This window comes from Ranitomeya imitator, chromosome 4, assembly GCF_032444005.1.
Source record: "Ranitomeya imitator isolate aRanImi1 chromosome 4, aRanImi1.pri, whole genome shotgun sequence".
NCBI lineage: Eukaryota > Metazoa > Chordata > Amphibia > Anura > Dendrobatidae > Ranitomeya > Ranitomeya imitator.
Window position 1 is genome coordinate 537,360,453 of NC_091285.1, and position 18,984 is coordinate 537,379,436.

At 40.1% G+C, this 18,984-nt stretch overlaps 1 protein-coding gene across 2 annotated transcripts in view; it reads right to left on the reverse strand.

The window, feature by feature from the left end:
* ACAN (aggrecan) overlaps positions 1-18,984 on the reverse strand; it is a 172,598-nt gene that overhangs the window by 78,854 nt on the left and 74,760 nt on the right. For both annotated transcript variants that reach the window (XM_069766230.1, XM_069766228.1), the window contains exons 4-9: positions 17,796-17,970; positions 12,045-12,172; positions 9,293-9,586; positions 6,273-6,638; positions 5,915-6,089; positions 842-969 (exon numbers count right to left, since the gene is read on the reverse strand). In XM_069766230.1, coding sequence (XP_069622331.1) covers positions 842-969; positions 5,915-6,089; positions 6,273-6,638; positions 9,293-9,586; positions 12,045-12,172; positions 17,796-17,970 — 1,266 coding nt within the window. The remainder of the gene's footprint in view (positions 1-841; positions 970-5,914; positions 6,090-6,272; positions 6,639-9,292; positions 9,587-12,044; positions 12,173-17,795; positions 17,971-18,984) is intronic.

Genomic DNA, 18,984 nt, shown 5'->3' on the forward strand with positions numbered 1-18,984 from the left:
TATTTGATTTAGATTTTCCTTTTGCTCATTAAATTGCATTTTTTTATTGATAATAAACTATTAAAAACAATCTGTCAGCAGGTTTTTGCTATTTAATTCAAGAGCAGCATGATGTAAGGGCAGATGCCCTGATACCGGTGATATGTCGCCAGTGTTTTATCAGCAGGAGATTATCACTACAGGACTAGTTGTCTTGTGCCATGTAGTCCTCCTGGTCTGTGTAACCCCACCCACACTGCTTATTGACATATGCCTATGCACATAAAAGCCTGCTGACAGATTCCCTTTAACACTTCTATTTTTGAAAAATCCTTACTTTCCAAACTTTTTCAATACTTGTCCACTTTTGCACAGTAATATATTTAGATAAATATCTAAATAGATAGATGGATGGATGGATGGATGGATAGATATATAGATAGATAGATAGATAGATAGATAGATAGATAGATAGATAGATAGATAGATAGATAGATAATAGATAGAGGATAAATTACAAAAGGATATAAGAAAGCTCAGTGACATGCATTTATATAACACACATGCCTCACCCAAATAATATTTTCAGTAGAAGAGTAGCAGCAATAATGAAAGAGTATAATAAATGTATGGTCTGCCACATACCAAGAATATACATCTGTGCATAAAAGCAAACACCTACACATAATAAATACAAGCTATAATAATGGTTATATAGCTAACAATAATATGGGTACATTTACATAAAAACTAAGGTAGTAGTTATCTCAGCAGTAGTTTGGTATAAACAGAAAAAAGTGCTTTGCATAAAAAAAGCTTCTTTACCCCCTTTTCTGCTATTACTAATAGTTTATTCGCATACCTCGTAGCTTGTCAATGTAACAATATACATCATACTCTTCTAACGGATCCACCACGCCATAATTCCTCACTCCTGGGAATCCATTCTTATCTCCATGGCAGTTGTCACGAGGATTGACAATGGGGTACCTGTCCAAAGAAATATATTAACAACTTAGTTATTTGCCAAATTTAGCAACTCTTTACTAATTCGATTAAATTGGTAGCATAAAAAAGCTAGTTTGTGCAGTTTGTTTTTTAGTTATATATTTTTGGGATATTTGCTCGTTGTCAAATGTATTGTAACTCTTAAAATAAAATAATCAAGGTTGACTAAAATAGAAAGACTAATATATTTATTATTTTACACCGCAATAAAGTGCTTCTGAAACTCAGTGCCGGCCCGATTTACCTCTCAGGAGTCTCCGCTCATCAAGTAGGCCTCAACTTTAAGTCATGTATGGATAAAAAAGTTTGCTTGCTCTTAGAAAAATTAAGCAGAGCATTGCTATGCACGACTCACGACATCTTGTAATCTCTGCAACCTTTCATTTTTCACTTCCTGAGTGTCCTCCTCTCCTTTGAACTGTCTTATTAAAATGCATATTCCCATAATTTATATATAATTATATAACTGATAAGTTTGCAAAATGACAAAAGTCTAACCTATAATCCGACTAATCATCAGGAGGAAAAAACTATGTGGATGCCAATTGTCTCATACAATAAGAACAATTTTGATCACATGATATTTTGATCACATGATACTTTTTATACATGTTGTCCTACTCCAAGCTGTTCAGGCTTGAGAGCCAACTACCAATTAAGTAAATCAGGTGATGTGCATCTCTGTAATGAGGAGGGGTGTGGTCTAATGACATCAAAACCCTATAATGAGGAGGGGTGTGGTCTAATGACATCAACACCCTATATAAGATGTGCTTAATTATTAGGCAACTTCCTTTCCTTTGGCAAAATGGGTCTGAAGAGAGATTTGGCGGGCTCCGAAAAGTCCAAAATTGTGAGATGTCTTGCAGAGAGATGCAGCAGTCTTGAAATTGCAAAATTTTTGAAGCGTAATCATGGCAAATAGCCAACAGGGTCGCAAGAAGTGTCTTGGGCAAAAAAGGCGCAAAATAACTGCCCATGAATTGAGGAAAATCAAGCGTGAAGCTGCCAAGATGCCATTTGCCACCAGTTTTGCCATATTTCAGAGCTGCAACGTTACTGGAGTAACAAAAAGCACAAGGTGTGCGATACTCAGGGACATGGCCAAGGTAAGGAAGTCTGAAAAACGACCACCTTTGAACAAGAATCATAAGATAAAACATCAAGACTGGGCCAATAAATATCTTAAGACTGACTTTTCAAAGGTTTTATGGACTGATGAAATGAGAGTGACTCTTGATGGGCCAGATGAATGGGCCAGAGGCTGGATCAGTAAAGGGCAGAGAGCTACACTCCGACTCAGATGTCAGCAAGGTGGAGGTGGGGTACTGTATGAGCTGCTATCATCGAAGATTAACTTGTGGGACCTTTTTGGGTTGAGGATGGAGTGAAGCTCAACTCCCAGTCCTACTGCCAGTTTCTGGAAGACAACTTCTTCAAGTAGTGGTATAGGAAGAAGTCAGTATCGTTCAAGAAAAACATGATTTTCATGCAGAACAATGCTCCATCACATGCCTCCAGGGCCGGACTGAGCATCGGGCACTTCGGGCAAATGCCTGAAGGGCCGGTGCTTGTAGTGGGCCGCTCGATCGGCGCATGCTGGCTGAGTGGCAAGTACCAGCATCAGAGAACAGTGGCAGAGAACAGCAGCATGCAAGCTGAAAGGTAATACCTGCCTGTGAAACTGCTTCCTTAGCTCTCACTGGAAGCACACAGTCAGAGGGATGACATTATCTCCTGCTCTGATCTGCTTTCATTCCCAGCAGAGAAGGAGAGACCGGGGGAGGTGCCGGGACGGAGCTGTTGCTGCTGTCTGTGAGCAGGAGGACCTGAAGAGCTGCACATGGACATCAGCCTGCTCTGCACCACAGAAGTGTGTGTGTGTGTGTAATACATGAGTGTATGGTATCTGTAGTGTGTGTAATGTGTGTGCGGTATCTGTAGTGTAATACTTGTGTGTGCGGTATCTGGAGTGTGTGTGTGTAATGTGTGTGAGTTATCTGTAGTGTGTGAGTGTGTAATGTGTGTGCGGTATCTGTAGTGTGTGTGTGTAATGTGTGTGCGGTATCTGTAGTGTATACTTGTGTGTGCGATATCTGTAGTGTGTGTGTGAGTGTGTAATGTGTGTGCGGTATCTGTAGTGTAATACTTGTGTGTGCGGTATCTGTAGTGTATGTGTGAGTGTGTAATGTGTGTGTGGTATCTGTAGTGTAATACTTGTGTGTGCGGTATCTGTAGTGTGTGTGTAATGTGTGTGCGGTATCTGTAGTGTAATACTTGTGTGTGCGGTATCTGTAGTGTGTGTGTAATGTGTGTGTGGTATCTGTAGTGTGTGTGTAATGTGTGTGCGATATCTGTAGTCTGTGTGTAATGTGTGTGCGATATCTGTAGTGTGTGTGTAATGTGTGTGCGATATCTGTAGTGTGTGTGTGTGTGTAATGTGTGTGCGGTATCTAGTGTGTAATGTGTGTGCGGTATCTGTAGTGTAATGCTTGTGTGTGCGGTATCTGTAGTGTGTGTAATGTGTGTGGTATCTGTAGTGTTTGCGTGTATGTAATACTTGTGTGTTTGTGTGTAATACATGTGTGTTAAGGCTAGGTTCACATTGCGTTAGTGCAATCCGTTTAGTGCATGCGCTAACAGAATGCGCTAACGCAATGTACAAAAAGGGATTGCGTTTAGCGATCCCGCTAGCGCAGATGCCCGATTGCGCAAGCGAGAACGGACCCAAAAACGCTGCAAGCAGCATTCGAGGTCCGTCAGAAAATAACGGGACATCGCTAATGCGTGCCAAAAATGGCATACGTTAGCGATGCGTTACATACATTGTGGTCAATGGGTGCGCTAACGTATCCGTTACATTGTGTTAGTGGCGCTATGTAACGGATTCCGTTAGAGGACTGCCACTAACTCAATGTGAACCTAGCCTAATACTTGTGTGTGTGTGCGTAATAATGAGTAATGTGTACGTAATGAGCCTGTGTTGTCCACCATGTGTGCTGTGTACATGTATGATGTGTGTGTCTGTGTGACTATATGAAGTGTAAGTAACGATGGACCCGTAGAAGCGCTCTCAGGCAGCGCGAAACGGCCGTCGTCTTACCTGTCGCACTCTCCCTGTCCACTTCCCTCTCCCCCGTGCCGTGAATTATGTGCCGACTGGCACTGAAATAAAGGACGCTTTGTAACTGCATCTGGTGAGTGCATCTGCTTTCTTCTCTTTTTTTCTGGATTGTCATGGACTATTTTTCTGCAGATTGCACCTCCTGATTCATTTCTTAGACTGCTACACACCTCGTTGGTTTGTCACCGGTTTTCTCTATTTTTTGGAGCTGTGCCGCTCTCTCTTTCTCTTTTTGGTCGTTATATGTATGATGTGTGTGTCTGTGTGACTATATCAGGTGTATGTAATGAGTCTGTGTTGTCCACCATGTTTGCTGTGTACATGTATGATGTGTGTGTCTGTGTGACTATATGAAGTGTAAGTAACGAGCCTGTGTTGTCCAGCATTTGTGCTGTGTGTACTTGTATGTATGTGTGTGTCTGTGTGACTATTTGATGTGTATGTAATGAGCTTGTGTTGTCCAGCATGTGTGCGGTGTACATCATATATGAAGTGTATGTAATTCATTGTATGTGGGCTTGTTAATTTTTTTTTGTGCCAGGGCTGCTTTTTGATCCCAGTCCTGCCCTGCATGCCCCCAACTACTCCACAGCGTGGCTGGCCAGTAAAGGTCTCAAAGAAGAAAAAATAATGACATGGCCCCCTTGTTCACTTGATCTGAACCCCATAGAGAACCTGTGGTCCCTCATAAAATGTGAGATCTACAGGGAGGAAAAACAGTCCACCTCTCGGAACAGTGTCTGGAGGCTGTGGTGGTTGCTGCACGCAATGTTGATCGTAAACAGATCAAGCAACTGACAGAATCTATGGATGGAAGGCTGTTGAGTGTCATCATAAAGAGAGGTGGCTATATTGGTCACAAATTTTGGGGGGTTTTGTTTTTGCATGTCAGAAATGTTTATTTCTAAATTTTGTGCAGCTATATTGGTTTACCTGGTGAAAATAAACAAGTGAGATGGGAATATATTTGTTTTTTATTAAGTTGCCTAATAATTCTGCACAGTAATAGTTACCTGCACAAACAGATATCCTCCTAAGATTGCCAAATCTAAAAAAAACCCACTCCAACTTCCAAAAATATTAAGCTTTGATATTTATGAGTCTTTTGGGTTGATTGAGAACATAGTTGTTGATCAATAATAAAAATAATCCTCTAAAACACAACTTGCCTAATAATTCTGCACACAATGTACATGCAATATGTATTATAAAATCTTGTGACAGGTCACTGACATTGGCACAGTAGCCCGCTAAGTATGAGAGATATAGTAAGAGAAGAAAAGGCTGTATCTCTTAAAACTAGAGATGCCAGAAATGTTTCACAGTAGTAGCATTTGTTTAATTAAAGAGGTAATTCAGGTTTATCACAAAAGTCTGCAGTCACTCTATCTGACTGCAGAATGGTAAATCCTCACATAGCGCCCAGCAAACGTTGTGAGAATTCTCCGATGCGGGCAGCGAGACCAAGCAGTCATGTGACTGCAAGTGTACGACATGCATACTTAGGTCACATGCCGACTAGACATGCATGACCTTGCTCAATACAAGTGAATTGGGCGAGGCCGTGCACATCTAGTCGGAATGTGACCAGGAGTATGCATATCGCATCCTTGTGGTCACCTGACCGGTCTGTCTCATTGCCGGCATTGGAGAATCCTCCTAGTGCCCAGCGTGTACGATTAGTGACTGCAGACTTTCGTGATAAAACTGGACAACCTTCAGATAAAGATTTATAAAAATGTTTGTTTCTGCATAAGAACATCGTATTACAATCCTCCTTAATCCAAGGGCTTGTTATCATACCTGACAGTTTGATCTGAAATCCAGCCAGCATCACATTGATCAAATCCAGCTTCATAGGCCGCCTGGAGCTGAGCAGCAGTTGCAATAACAGCATCATTGTCCAGGCATGCTTTCTTCGCCTGGCTGAAGTTAAGAGAATATCGACTGGATTCCGCTCGGTAATGAAACACAACACCTTATTGGGAAAACAAATGATTGATAATCAGCATAAGACTCAATCAAACGCGCATTTTTAAGTATTTATTTCACAATTTAAATTTATTTATTTTGTATAGCATTTAAAATAAAATTATTGTTGAGAAATAATATTGAGAAATAATATTCATCCCTTAGTGAATAATAGTTGGTTAACACTCACCAGTGTCAGATATGGGTTTTACTGGATGAGCGACATCAATAGCTGCTGTGACTGGCAACATTTCCTTTTCTGCTGTGCCAGTGGCTTCAATGGGAGGAACAGCTGTGATATTTTCCAGCCATAGCTGAAGTCCATCGTCTGTGATGTTTTCTAATAAGGCTCCTGTTGGCAGCAGATCCTGACTAATAGGCGTTCCGGGGAACTCTGGAGTTGCTGTAAAACCATCTTCAGAAGGTGTTAGGGTGAAGTTCAGTCCTTCTAGAGCAGTTATACTGCCACGGGCTTCCTCTTCGGTAGCATTTCGGTGAAAGATGAGTGTCAGGCCAGGCTGTGTCACAGTTTGAATAGTAATGTTGTCAGCATCATCTGTTCCAGGAGCAAAATAGTTTAAGAAGCAAATAAGGCCACTTTCCACATTAATAGTATTGAAAGCTAAGCTGAAGAGCGACTTCTAACAAATGAGATTACATCCTAACATCTAAAAAGAAAAAGTCATTATGCTGTCTGACCATTAGAGAAAGTAACTCATCTTGTATCAGCTGGTGCTTACGGAAGTGCAAAGCCAAAAATGCTTTAATAAGCTCCAACGTTACTGGAGTAACAGGGATTCTCTACAAAAGACTAGGCAAACCAGAATTAGTTTTCCTTTTATATTTTTTCTTTTTTTTTAAATCCACTTCTGACTTCGGTTCAAAGACTGCATAAATAAGCCACAAAAACTGCAGATGAGATTTCAGCCTACAGCTAGATCACACATACCGTTTAAGAGCTATTTGTGGCACTTTTATACAAAAAGCCACATTTTACTTTAAAGCATGTGGTAAAATTTTGCAACGACTACAATATATTTTTTGTTGTCTTTTTCTGACTAGGATATTTTTTTTCCAATTTGCTGCATGCTCTAGGTATAGCACTTTTCTGACCATTTTTCACAGGATTTTCAATAGGATTTTATAAATGTTCAACAAAAATGCAAAAAAAGCTGTTTAAAAAAACTAAAGTCGCATAAAAAGTTTGTGAAAACTGTCAGAAAAAAATTTGAAAGGCATCACAATTCTGAAAAAAACATGGATAAAACCACATGTAATTTCTATTTTTTTTATTTTAAAGAGGATAATACATTTTCAATATAGTACACCTATCTACCTTAGATTTAAAATACCAACAATAGTATATTTTTTGACCAATACTTAAAGTTTCTAAGTCCTACATAAGCCAGATTTATGGAGTATAGTTTATCTCACAGAGTAGTAAGACCTGCTGTGTAATAATATCTATGTTGCAGTGTTTAAAAGGTTACAGATCAGATTCAATTTCAAAATTAAAAAAATGTAAAAACCTTTACAATGTCCGCACATGAAACATACACATATATACAGTGGGGCAAAAAAGTATTTAGTCAGTCAGCAATAGTGCAAGTTCCACCACTTAAAAAGATGAGAGGCGTCTGTAATTTACATCATAGGTAGACCTCAACTATGGGAGACAAACTGAAAAAAAAAAATCCAGAAAATCACATTGTCTGTTTTTTTAACATTTTATTTGCATATTATGGTGGAAAATAAGTATTTGGTCAGAAACAAACAATCAAGATTTCTGGCTCTCACAGACCTGTAACTTCTTCTTTAAGAGTCTCCTCTTTCCTCCACTCATTACCTGTAGTAATGGCACCTGTTTAAACTTGTTATCAGTATAATAAGACACCTGTTCACACCCTCAAACAGTCTGACTCCAAACTCCACTATGGTGAAGACCAAAGAGCTGTCAAAGGACACCAGAAACAAAATTGTAGCCCTGCACCAGGCTGGGAAGACTGAATCTGCAATAGCCAACCAGCTTGGAGTGAAGAAATCAACAGTGGGAGCAGTAATTAGAAAATGGAAGACATACAAGACCACTGATAATCTCCCTCGATCTGGGGCTCCACGCAAAATCCCACCCCGTGGGGTCAGAATGATCACAAGAACGGTGAGCAAAAATCCCAGAACCACGCGGGGGGACCTAGTGAATGAACTGCAGAGAGCTGGGACCAATGTAACAAGGCCTACCATAAGTAACACACTACGCCACCATGGACTCAGATCCTGCAGTGCCAGACGTGTCCCACTGCTTAAGCCAGTACATGTCCGGGCCCGTCTGAAGTTTGCTAGAGAGCATTTGGATGATCCAGAGGAGTTTTGGGAGAATGTCCTATGGTCTGATGAAACCAAACTGGAACTGTTTGGTAGAAACACAACTTGTCGTGTTTGGAGGAAAAAGAATACTGAGTTGCATCCATCAAACACCATACCTACTGTAAAGCATGGTGGTGGAAACATCATGCTTTGGGGCTGTTTCTCTGCAAAGGGGCCAGGACGACTGATCCGGGTACATGAAAGAATGAATGGGGCCATGTATCGTGAGATTTTGAGTGCAAACCTCCTTCCATCAGCAATGGCATTGAAGATGAAACGTGGCTGGGTCTTTCAACATGACAATGATCCAAAGCACACTGCCAGGGCAACGAACGAGTGGCTTCGTAAGAAGCATTTCAAGGTCCTGGAGTGGCCTAGCCAGTCTCCAGATCTCAACCCTATAGAAAACCTTTGGAGAGAGTTGAAAGTCCGTGTTGCCAAGCGAAAAGCCAAAAACATCACTGCTCTAGAGGAGATCTGCATGGAGGAATGGGCCAACATACCAACAACAGTGTGTGGCAACCTTGTGAAGACTTGCAGAAAACGTTTGACCTCTGTCATTGCCAACAAAGGATATATTACAAAGTATTGAGATGAAATTTTGTTTCTGACCAAATACTTATTTTCCACCATAATATGCAAATAAAATGTTAAAAAAACAGACAATGTGATTTTCTGGATTTTTTTTTCTCAGTTTGTCTCCCATAGTTGAGGTCTACCTATGATGTAAATTACAGACGCCTCTCATCTTTTTAAGTGGTGGAACTTGCACTATTGCTGACTGACTAAATACTTTTTTGCCCCACTGTAAGTGTAATCATTCTGTATAAAAATGTGAAGACTAACCTTTGTAGCAGATAGCATCATACCGAGACAGGGGATCGGGATATCCAGTCTGGTTGGGATGAAGATAAACAGTTCTTACTCCAACTAAGTTTCCTCCACAGTTAGGACGTGGATAGGCAATTGGATACCTAACACTGCGATCTGCCAGCCAGCCGGCACTGCATACATCCATGCCAGTTTGCCAAGCTAGATGGAGTTGTCCTGTTGTGGCAAGCTTGGCTCCTAGGTTTTGGCATTGCTTTTCAGCTTCATAGAATGTAAACTTTTCAGCAGATGATGCATAAAAGACCTCACCTACGAAAGCAAGAAAGATGTCATTGTTATTGCGTTAGTTCAAAAGACGAGCGAGAGATGACAGATAGAGAAGAGATAAATATATATATATATATATATATATATACAGTGGCATGTAAAAGTTTGGGCACCCCTGGTCAAAAATTACAGTAATTGTGAACAGTTAGTAATAGATATAGCGTGCACTCTGTCAGAGAATTGGGGTGCAGGTGTAACCGACCAAATGGTCTCGTAAATAACCAAATATAAATTTCACCGCACTCTCACAGGGAATATGATGCCAAATTATATATATAATTTGGCATCATATTCCCTGTGAGAGTGCGGTGAAATTTATATTTAGTTATTGTGAAGAGTTAAGCAAGTTGAAGATTAAATGATACTTAAAAGGGCTAAAGTTAGTTAGTTTTTAGGCAAAAACTAAATAAATTGTCATTTTTACATTTTAAAAATTGCAAAAAAGGAAAATGGGCCAATGCAAACGTTTGGGCTTCCTTGGAGATTTGTGGGCTCAGATATCTTTGACCAAGGTTTAAGAGAAAGGCTAGAAGAAGTTTTCAAATTTCCCTCTCCTCAGTTCAAAATGTAATTAAGAAATGGCAGTTAACAGGAATTGTCGAGGTCAAGATAATGTCTGGAAGAACAGGCAAAATTTCAGTAAGAGCTGCTCGTATGATTGCTAGGGAAGCAAATCATAACCCTCACTTGACTGCAAAAGACCTCTGGAGTTGTATTACATTGTTCTACTGTTCAGAGACACCTGCACAAACATGGCTTTCATGAAAGAGTCATCAGAAGAAAACCTCTCCGGCGTCAGAAGTAACAAAAGTGCAAAAGAACATATAAACAAGCCTGATGCAATCTGGAAACAAGTCCTGTGGACTGTTGAGGTTAAAATAGTACTCATTTGCCCCAATGATCAAAGATATGTGTGGAGAAAAAAGGGCACAGAATTTTAGGAAAAGAACATCTCGTCAACCATTAAAGTGAACCTGTCACCAGGTTTGGCTGATAAGAAATACGGCCATCACCTTTCAGGGATTATATACAGCATTCTGCATTCTATAATGCTGTATATCATCCCCAGCCTGACCTGCAAGCGAAGAAAAATAACTTTTATTTACTCACCTGCAGGGCAGTCCTGTCCAATGGGCGTCGCTGGTCTTGGTCCAGTGCCTCCCATCTTCTTACGATCCCTGTCCTCCTGCTTGCTTCATGTTGATGATGCATCCCTTCATCATCCACACAGTCTCCACGGCACAGCGCTACTGCGCAGGCGTACTTCTCTGCCCTGTCGAGGGCAGAAAAAAGTACTGCTGTGCGCATGCGTTGGGGCTCTTTAACCTTTCCCAGCACCTGTGCACTGCAGTATTTTGCTCTAACCTCAACAGGACAGAGTAGTGCACCTATGCAGGAGCGCAGTGCCAAGGAGATGCATTATGTACACGAAGCAAGCAGGAGGGCGGCATCACAAGATGAAGGGAGGCACCAGACCAAGAGAGTGACATCCATCAAACTGGACCACCCCACAGATGATTATAATAAAAGTTACTTTACTTCTCTAGTAGGTCAGGTTGGGGCAGAAATACAGCATTATAGAATGCTGTATATCAGCCCTGAAAGGTGATGGCCATATCTCTTATCAGCCAAACCTGGTGACAGGTTCCCTTTAAGCATGTGGGTGGATCAATCATGCTTTGGGGTTGTATTATAGCCAATGACATGGGGAACATTTCACATTTGGAGGGAAGAATGGATTCAATGAACTTTCAACAAATTCTTGATACAAGCATAACACCATCTGTCAAAAATCTGAAGTTGAAAAGAGGATGGCTTCTACAAATGGATAATGATCCTAAGCACATGTCAAAATCCACAATAGACTACCTCAAAAGGAGCAATCTGAAGGGTTTACAATGGTCCTCACAGTCCCCTGATCTGAATATCATTGAAAATCTGTGACTAGACCTCAAAATAGCAGTGTATGCAAGATGACCCAGGAATCTGGAAGAATTTTCCAAAGAAGAATTAATCTTAAACAAGAATTGAAAGAATATTTACTAGTTACAAAAAGCATTTACAAGCTGTGACACTTTCAAAAGGGGGTGCTACTGAGTACTAACCATGCAGACTTCCCAAACTTTTGCATCAGCCCATTTTCCTTTTTGAATATTTAAAATGTAAAAGATGAAAATAAATAATAATAATAATTGTCTAAAATACAAAGGAAATGTGTAAAGTGCTGTGGAATATGTTGACACTATAAAAATGAAAATTATTATTATTCTAAATGTGTAATATTTAACTTTAGGAATTTTAGAGATAATTTAATCTTCAAATTGCTTATCTGTTCACAATAACAGTAATTTTGACCAGGAAGGCCAAACATGTATATGCAACTGTAGATAGATAGATAGATAGATAGATAGATAGAGATATAGATGCTATGGATAGACACCTGTCATGTCTTCGGCATAGCAATATACATCATAAGTTTCATCAGTGTCTCGAATGCCATATGTTCTTACTCCTGGAAAGTTTTCTTTGTCACCATAGCATGGCTCACGTGGATTATGGATTGGATAACTACAAGAGACATATCAATAAATATACTTCTTATAGGGAAATGAGACTTTTCATAATGTTTAATTGTACTCTACAATATACATACATATATACAGTTGTGCTCAAAAGTGTACGTACCCCAGCAGAATTTTTGCTTTCTTGGCCTTTTTTCAGAGTATACGAATGATAACACCAAATTTTTTTCTCCACTCATGGTTAGTTGTTGGGTGAAGCCATTTATTGTCAAACTACTCTGTTTTCTCTTTTTAAATCACAATGAAACCCAAAACATCCAAATGACCCTGATCAAAAGTTTATATAACCTGGGGATTTTGACCTAATAACATGCACAGAAGTTGACACAAATTGATTTGAATGGCTGCTAATGGTAACATCCTCATCCCTGACTTGTTTGCTTGTAATCAGTGTGTGCATAAAAGCTGAGTGAGTTTCTGGGATCCAGACAGACTCTTGCATCTTTCATCCAGCCACTGACGGTTCTAGATTGTAAAATAATAAAAAAGGCAGCAGACAGAACATCAATAGTGGGATGCACGCTCCAGTCCAATGACCCAATTGGAAATGAACAATCTTAGAAATAATAGGAACAGCATCCAGTCCAGGTGATGAAAAAATTCAATAGTTTTATTCTGCCATAATGCAACGTTTCGACCCAAAAATGTCTTTGTCAAGCATCTAGTTCTAGATTGTGAGTCATGAGGAAAGCAAAAGAATTGCCATCGGATCTATGGGAAAAGGTAGTTGAACTATATAAAACAGGAAAGGGATAGAAAAAGATATCCAAGGAATTTATAATGTCAGTCAGCAGCGTTCAAACTGATGAAAGGAACATCATTCCTACTGTAAAGCATGGAGGTGGATCGCTGATGTTTTGGGGATGTGTGAGCTACAAAGGCACAGTAAACTTGGTCAAAGTTGAAGGAAAGAAGAATGCAGCACGTTATCAGCAAATTTGCACTCATCAGCCTGGATTATGCACATGGGACGTACTTGGACGTTCCAACATGACAACAATCCAAAACACAAGGTCAAGTCGGCCTGTCATTGGCTACAGCAGAACAAATGAAGGTTCTGGAGTGGCCATCTCAGTCTCCTGACCTCAATATCATTGAGCCACTTTGGGGAGATCTCAAGCATGCATTTCATGCTGGACAGCCCAGGAATTTACAGGAACTGGAGGCTTTTTGCTAAGAAAAGTGAGCAGCTTTACTATCTGAGAAAATTAAGAACCTCATTCACAACTACCACAAAAGACTTCAAGCTGTCATGGATGTTAGAGCGGGCAATACATGGTATTAAGAAATGGGGTATGTGAACTTTTGATCAGGCATCAATAGGTTAGAAGGAGTTTGTGGATAGTTTCCGCGCTGCCGACAGGACTTAAAACATATATCCTTGTGTAGTATAATAATTGGTTTATTTTAAAATAAATAAATCATTATACTACACTGGGATATATGTTTTAAATCCTGTCGGCAGCGCGGAAACTATCCACAAACCCCTTCTAACCTATTGATGTCTGATTGTCACTGGCTGATCCATTGATCTGTTGCAACCGATGTTGCACTATATACTGTTTTTTTCGGATTAAATAGTTGCGTTTAATCTGAGCGTAAAGCTCACTATATTTCTCGGATAAGACCCTATTTTGCGCTGATCTCTCCAAAAGTTTTACTTTTGATCATGGTCATTTGGATGTTTTGGGTTGTCATTATGATTTAAACAGAGAAAATACAGTAGTTTGACAATAAATGACTTCGCCCAACCACTAACCATGAGTGGAAAAAAAGTTTTGGTGTTATCATTCATGCTCTCTGAAAAAAGGCCAAGATCACAGTAATGCCACTACCAAAATGGCTATGGCATTACAGTCACTGGCAGACAATGCCCACATGCTTATTAGCTGTGTAACATTTGCCAAACATGCTGGATGGGGATTCGAGCTTAAATTCCGAGCACCAGCCAATGCTCGTCGAGTGACGAGCCCACCTGAGCACCCACATACTCGAGCGATATTTGAGTACCACGAAGCACGTTTCTCATCCCTATTGGTCATACTTGCTTCGAATGACAAGTTTGTTTGTCTTGCCATCCATGGTATTAGTAACATCCTTCCCCATCACCACATTTCAAAGGAATCAATTCTTCTTCTGTCTTGTTTTTTATTGTCCAGGTTTCGCATCTGCTGGCTAAAACTGCTGTAAATGTGCCAAAAGTCATAAAATTTAGGCGCAACAGTGAGTTGCAAAAAATGTACCGATATTTCAGTTTTATGACAGAATTCTGGTAAAAACTGCTGTGTTCTTATTAATGTTTTGACACATTTTTTGGACTTTTTTTACAAATACATATTTTTAGTCCCACTAACTAAAATAAGCAATGGATCACTTGTACAATACACTGAAACATTTCTGTATGGCAGTCTATTTTCAGTGTTAGATTTCATCTAATAGACTCTGGCATGGCGGTTAGGTTAAGTGATTATTACAGTGTGTTAAAATAGTGTGTTTTTCAGCACATTATTTCTTCACAATTGACTTTAATTTTTAACAAAAAAAAAGTTATTTTGAGGTTGTTCATCTCTTATCAGGTATAAACAATAGTAATTGATTGTTTGCTTTACATAGTATGGAATATAATCAATGTCTCATATAAGATGTTCCCGGCACCCAAATCCTCATAGTTTATCCAGAGTGGAGAGCAGCTACAAAGAGCATCACTTGCACTAGATAACCCAGGAAATCTGTGTATTAAAAAAACATGACATTGATTTTAGTTGGGCCAGTACAGATCTCCATCTCCCTTGTGCTGGCAATTCAAGAAAACGGAGCTAAGCAGAAGGACATCCTATCCTCAAGTGACTGTTCTAACATAAAAAGATTGGTCAAATTGAATAACAAACTCAGTAAGTATATGAAACAGTTGCAAAAAGGACTTAGACCATATACAAATTCTACTAGCAATTTAGTTTTTATTAAATAAGAAAATGATTCTTATTTTATATGCAAATGAGAGAGCTTCGGTGCACCCTTGGTGCAGCCAATAACTCAGTGCACTGTTATACCATCTCAATTTGCATTCCAACCACTATCTCTGATCCTAATTAACAGCTCTTGCTGTCTTAAGGTACCGTTACACTAAACGACTTACCAACGATCACGACAAGCGATACGACCTGGCCGTGATCGTTGGTAAGTCGTTGTGTGGTCGCTGGGGAGCTGTCGCACAGACAGCTCTCTCCAGCGACCAACAATCAGGGGAACGACTTCGGCATAGTTGAAACTGTCTTCAACGATGCCGAAGTCCCGGGGTAACCAGGGTAAACATCGGGTTACTAAGTGCAGGGCCGCGCTTAGTAACCCGATATTTATCCTAGTTACCATTGTAAAAGTAAAAAAAAACCACTACATACTCACATTCTGATGTCTGTCACGTCCCCCACCGTCAGCTTCCCGCACTGACTGTGTCAGCGCTGGCCGTAAAGCAGAGCACAGCAGTGATGTCACCGCTGTGCTCTGCTTTACGGCCGGCGCTGACAGTCAGTGAAGGGAAGCTGACGGCGGGGGACGTGACAGACATCAGAATGTGAGTATGTACTGTTTTTTTTTTTTTTACTTTTACAATGGTAACCAGGGTAAATATCGGGTTACTAAGCGTGGCCCTGCGCTTAGTAACCCGATATTTACCCTGGTTACAAGTGAACACATCGCTGGATCGGCATCACACACGCCGATCCAGCGATGACAGCGGGTGATCAGCGACCAAAAAAAGGTCCTGATCATTCCCCAATGACCAACGATCTCCCAGCAGGGGCCTGATCGTTGGTCGCTGTAACACATAACGAGATCGTTAGTGGGATCTTTGCTACGTCACAAAAAGCGTGACATTGCAACGATATCGTTAACAAAGTCGTTATGTGTGAAGGTACCTTTACAGTAAGCATTGCCTAATCTTAATCCATGGTGCACTGAGCCTGAAGAAGCACAGCGGTGCTCACATGGTGTCTGCATGGGCACAGACTCAGTGTGAGTGCTGGTGCGCTCTCTTTCCTGTTTCCTGTCTGCAGTTACTGCTTGCTAAACTTCTAGTATTAGTGTAAGGCTTCTTTTCTTCTTTTGTTGCCCATTTTTGTAGCCTGAATACATTTCTATGGGGCTGCAAAAACGGGCCACAAAAATTCATCGGAGAGCCACACACCGTATGGCCGTGAGGGCTGTATTTACGGCCATGAAAAAATATTGCGCCTGCTCAATATTTTTCATGGCTTACGGACACTGCTTCCATTGAAAATCAATAGGGCCTCAAAAACCACGGAAGCTTGTTTTTGCAGTGCACCGGATTTGTGGAACGCCGTTTTTATGTTTTCAATACTTTTTCCATAGTTTTCGAAACCAGAAAAACAGCGATCTGCAAGATTTTTGGGGCCTGTTTTTGCGGCAGAGCATGAAAATTACTGCAAAAAATGCCCGCAGAAAAGGGCCGCAAAAATCATGGCAAGTGTAAAAGAAGCATAGAAGGTGTTCCCTGGAGAACAGAGTCAGGGATAAAAGCCCCTCACCACCTACACCATGTGCGCGCCTGCAATGATGCTGTGTGAGCAACTCTGAGCTCCTTGAGAGTCAGAATACCATCGATTGAGATCATGAATATAGAAGGATTTTTGTGGAATAGTTCTGCGCTGCTGAAGATGTAGAAATGTCAATCCAGGCAAGATGTGATGAAAGAATTGTGGTTTATTCGACGAGTTTCGAAGTTAAAATTACATCTTCATCAGGAAGTAACCGCACGTACACATACATGTGGTTACTTCCTGAGGAAGAAGTAATTTTAACTTCAAAACGTGTTGAATAAACCACAATTCTTTCATCACATCTTGCCTGGATTGACATCTGTACATCTTCAGCAGCGCTGAACTATTCCATAGAAATCCTTCTATATTCATGTCAACGGTCACTTGCTGAATCGTGGATCTGCTGCAGCTGTCACTCGTATTCAGTATTCAATGCTCAAACAGCAGATACATCAGGTTAGTGTAATCTGATTGAGATCATACTTAGTCAATCGAATAAGACCCTATTTGCGCTATTTTCTTCCACAGCTTTATCGTTGACTGATTGACATCAGGCAGTGTTCGCTCTGGTCCAATGAGAGACAATACTCACAACACAAATTGAGAGGGGGTGTAATGGTGTAATGACCATGCCAAGAGTGCCCCAAAGTCCCACATTTGTATATAAAATACTGTAAAAGTGGTTATCTCAGCTGCTAAATAGATAGTATGTACACTGCTGGTATGATTTTCATAGGGGCTAAGTCCCATTTATAATTGTTTAAGAAGTTTAATATACGTTTTGCAGGGCACAAACTCCTTATATTGTATTAATAATAACATTTTTGTTAATATGGCTAACAAAACAGAATATTACTTAACAATATATACAGTATATTAAAGCAGAACTATCTGCTATAGAGAGTGCAAAAGACCCTGTCTTTACACAGTAAAACATTCAACAGATTTACAATAAATGTTAGTGCCATAGATAAGAATAAAATAATAGAAGAATGGTTACAGTATTTGTAAAAGTGAATACTCAATGAACAAGTTTAAGTTATAAGATCGTACCGGACTGTCTGATCAGAAAGCCAACCGGCGTCGCACTGGTGATATCCATCATCATACGCAGATTGGAGTTGTTCTGGTGAAGCAATGGTGGCACTGTTCTGAACGCAGGCTTTTTTGGCATTTTCGAAATCCAAGGTGTATCTGGTAGAGATGGCTCTATAGTGGAAAACGATCCCTGAAGTGAATTGATGAAAAAGTAAAACAATGATGAATTTAAAAAAATATATCTAAAAGAAAACATCATTTCACACAATGCGTGGTGATATCCAAATTTATGGTAATTATAAAGATGTCATGTGAAGAAAAGAAGCTGTAAAAAGTAGCAACACCATCACAAAACTTTTCACAGGTCAAAATACACATCAGAAGTTTTGATTTGTGGAGGTCTGGGAGCTCAGACCCCAACTATATGCTAAAATGAAGTAGCAAAAAGCTCAAGAGAAGGCTGCTTTCCTCCAAGATGGAAGACTTTCTATTTAGCCCATCATTAGTTTTGAAGGAGTTGAAGGAGTTAAGCTTTCAGTTTAACTTTTCTGCTCCTTCACTTTCTAGATTGGTTGACCTCCACCAATCAAAACTCATGACATGTCTCTGTATTATGTCAAAAGTTTTGTGAAAGTTCAGTCGTTCTTTAAAAGGGTCAAGTGTTTTGATAATGTCTCCTTATGATTATTATGGTTGCTTTCATAGTGCCATTATTTCCACAGCGCTTTGCAGATATCATTATCACAGTCCTCAACATATCTTTGGAGAGTGGGAAGCAACCAGAGAACCCAGAAGAAACCCACACAAACACAAAACATACAAACTCCTTGCAGATGTTGTCCTTGGTGGGATTTGTATCCAGAACCCAAGCGCTGCAAAGCAAAAGTGCTAACCACTGAGCCTATGATCTGATAGGTCATCAATATCAGATCGATGAGAGTTATGGGTGTCAGCTTCTAAGGGATTCAACAGCAGCCAGATGTTAATGAGGCAGCAGAGTGGAACACCACTTCTTTGTCACACTGTTTAGTGCTCTTTTTAGGGTACTGTAGATCAGCTCCTATTAAAACGAAAGAAGCTGCAATACTCAAGAGTGGCCACTAAATGATGTGACCGAGTGGTGGTCTTCTGCTCCATTACACTTTTATAGATGAATTAATTTAGCATTGTTACATCCAGATTTCAGGCTAGAAGGCCAATAACC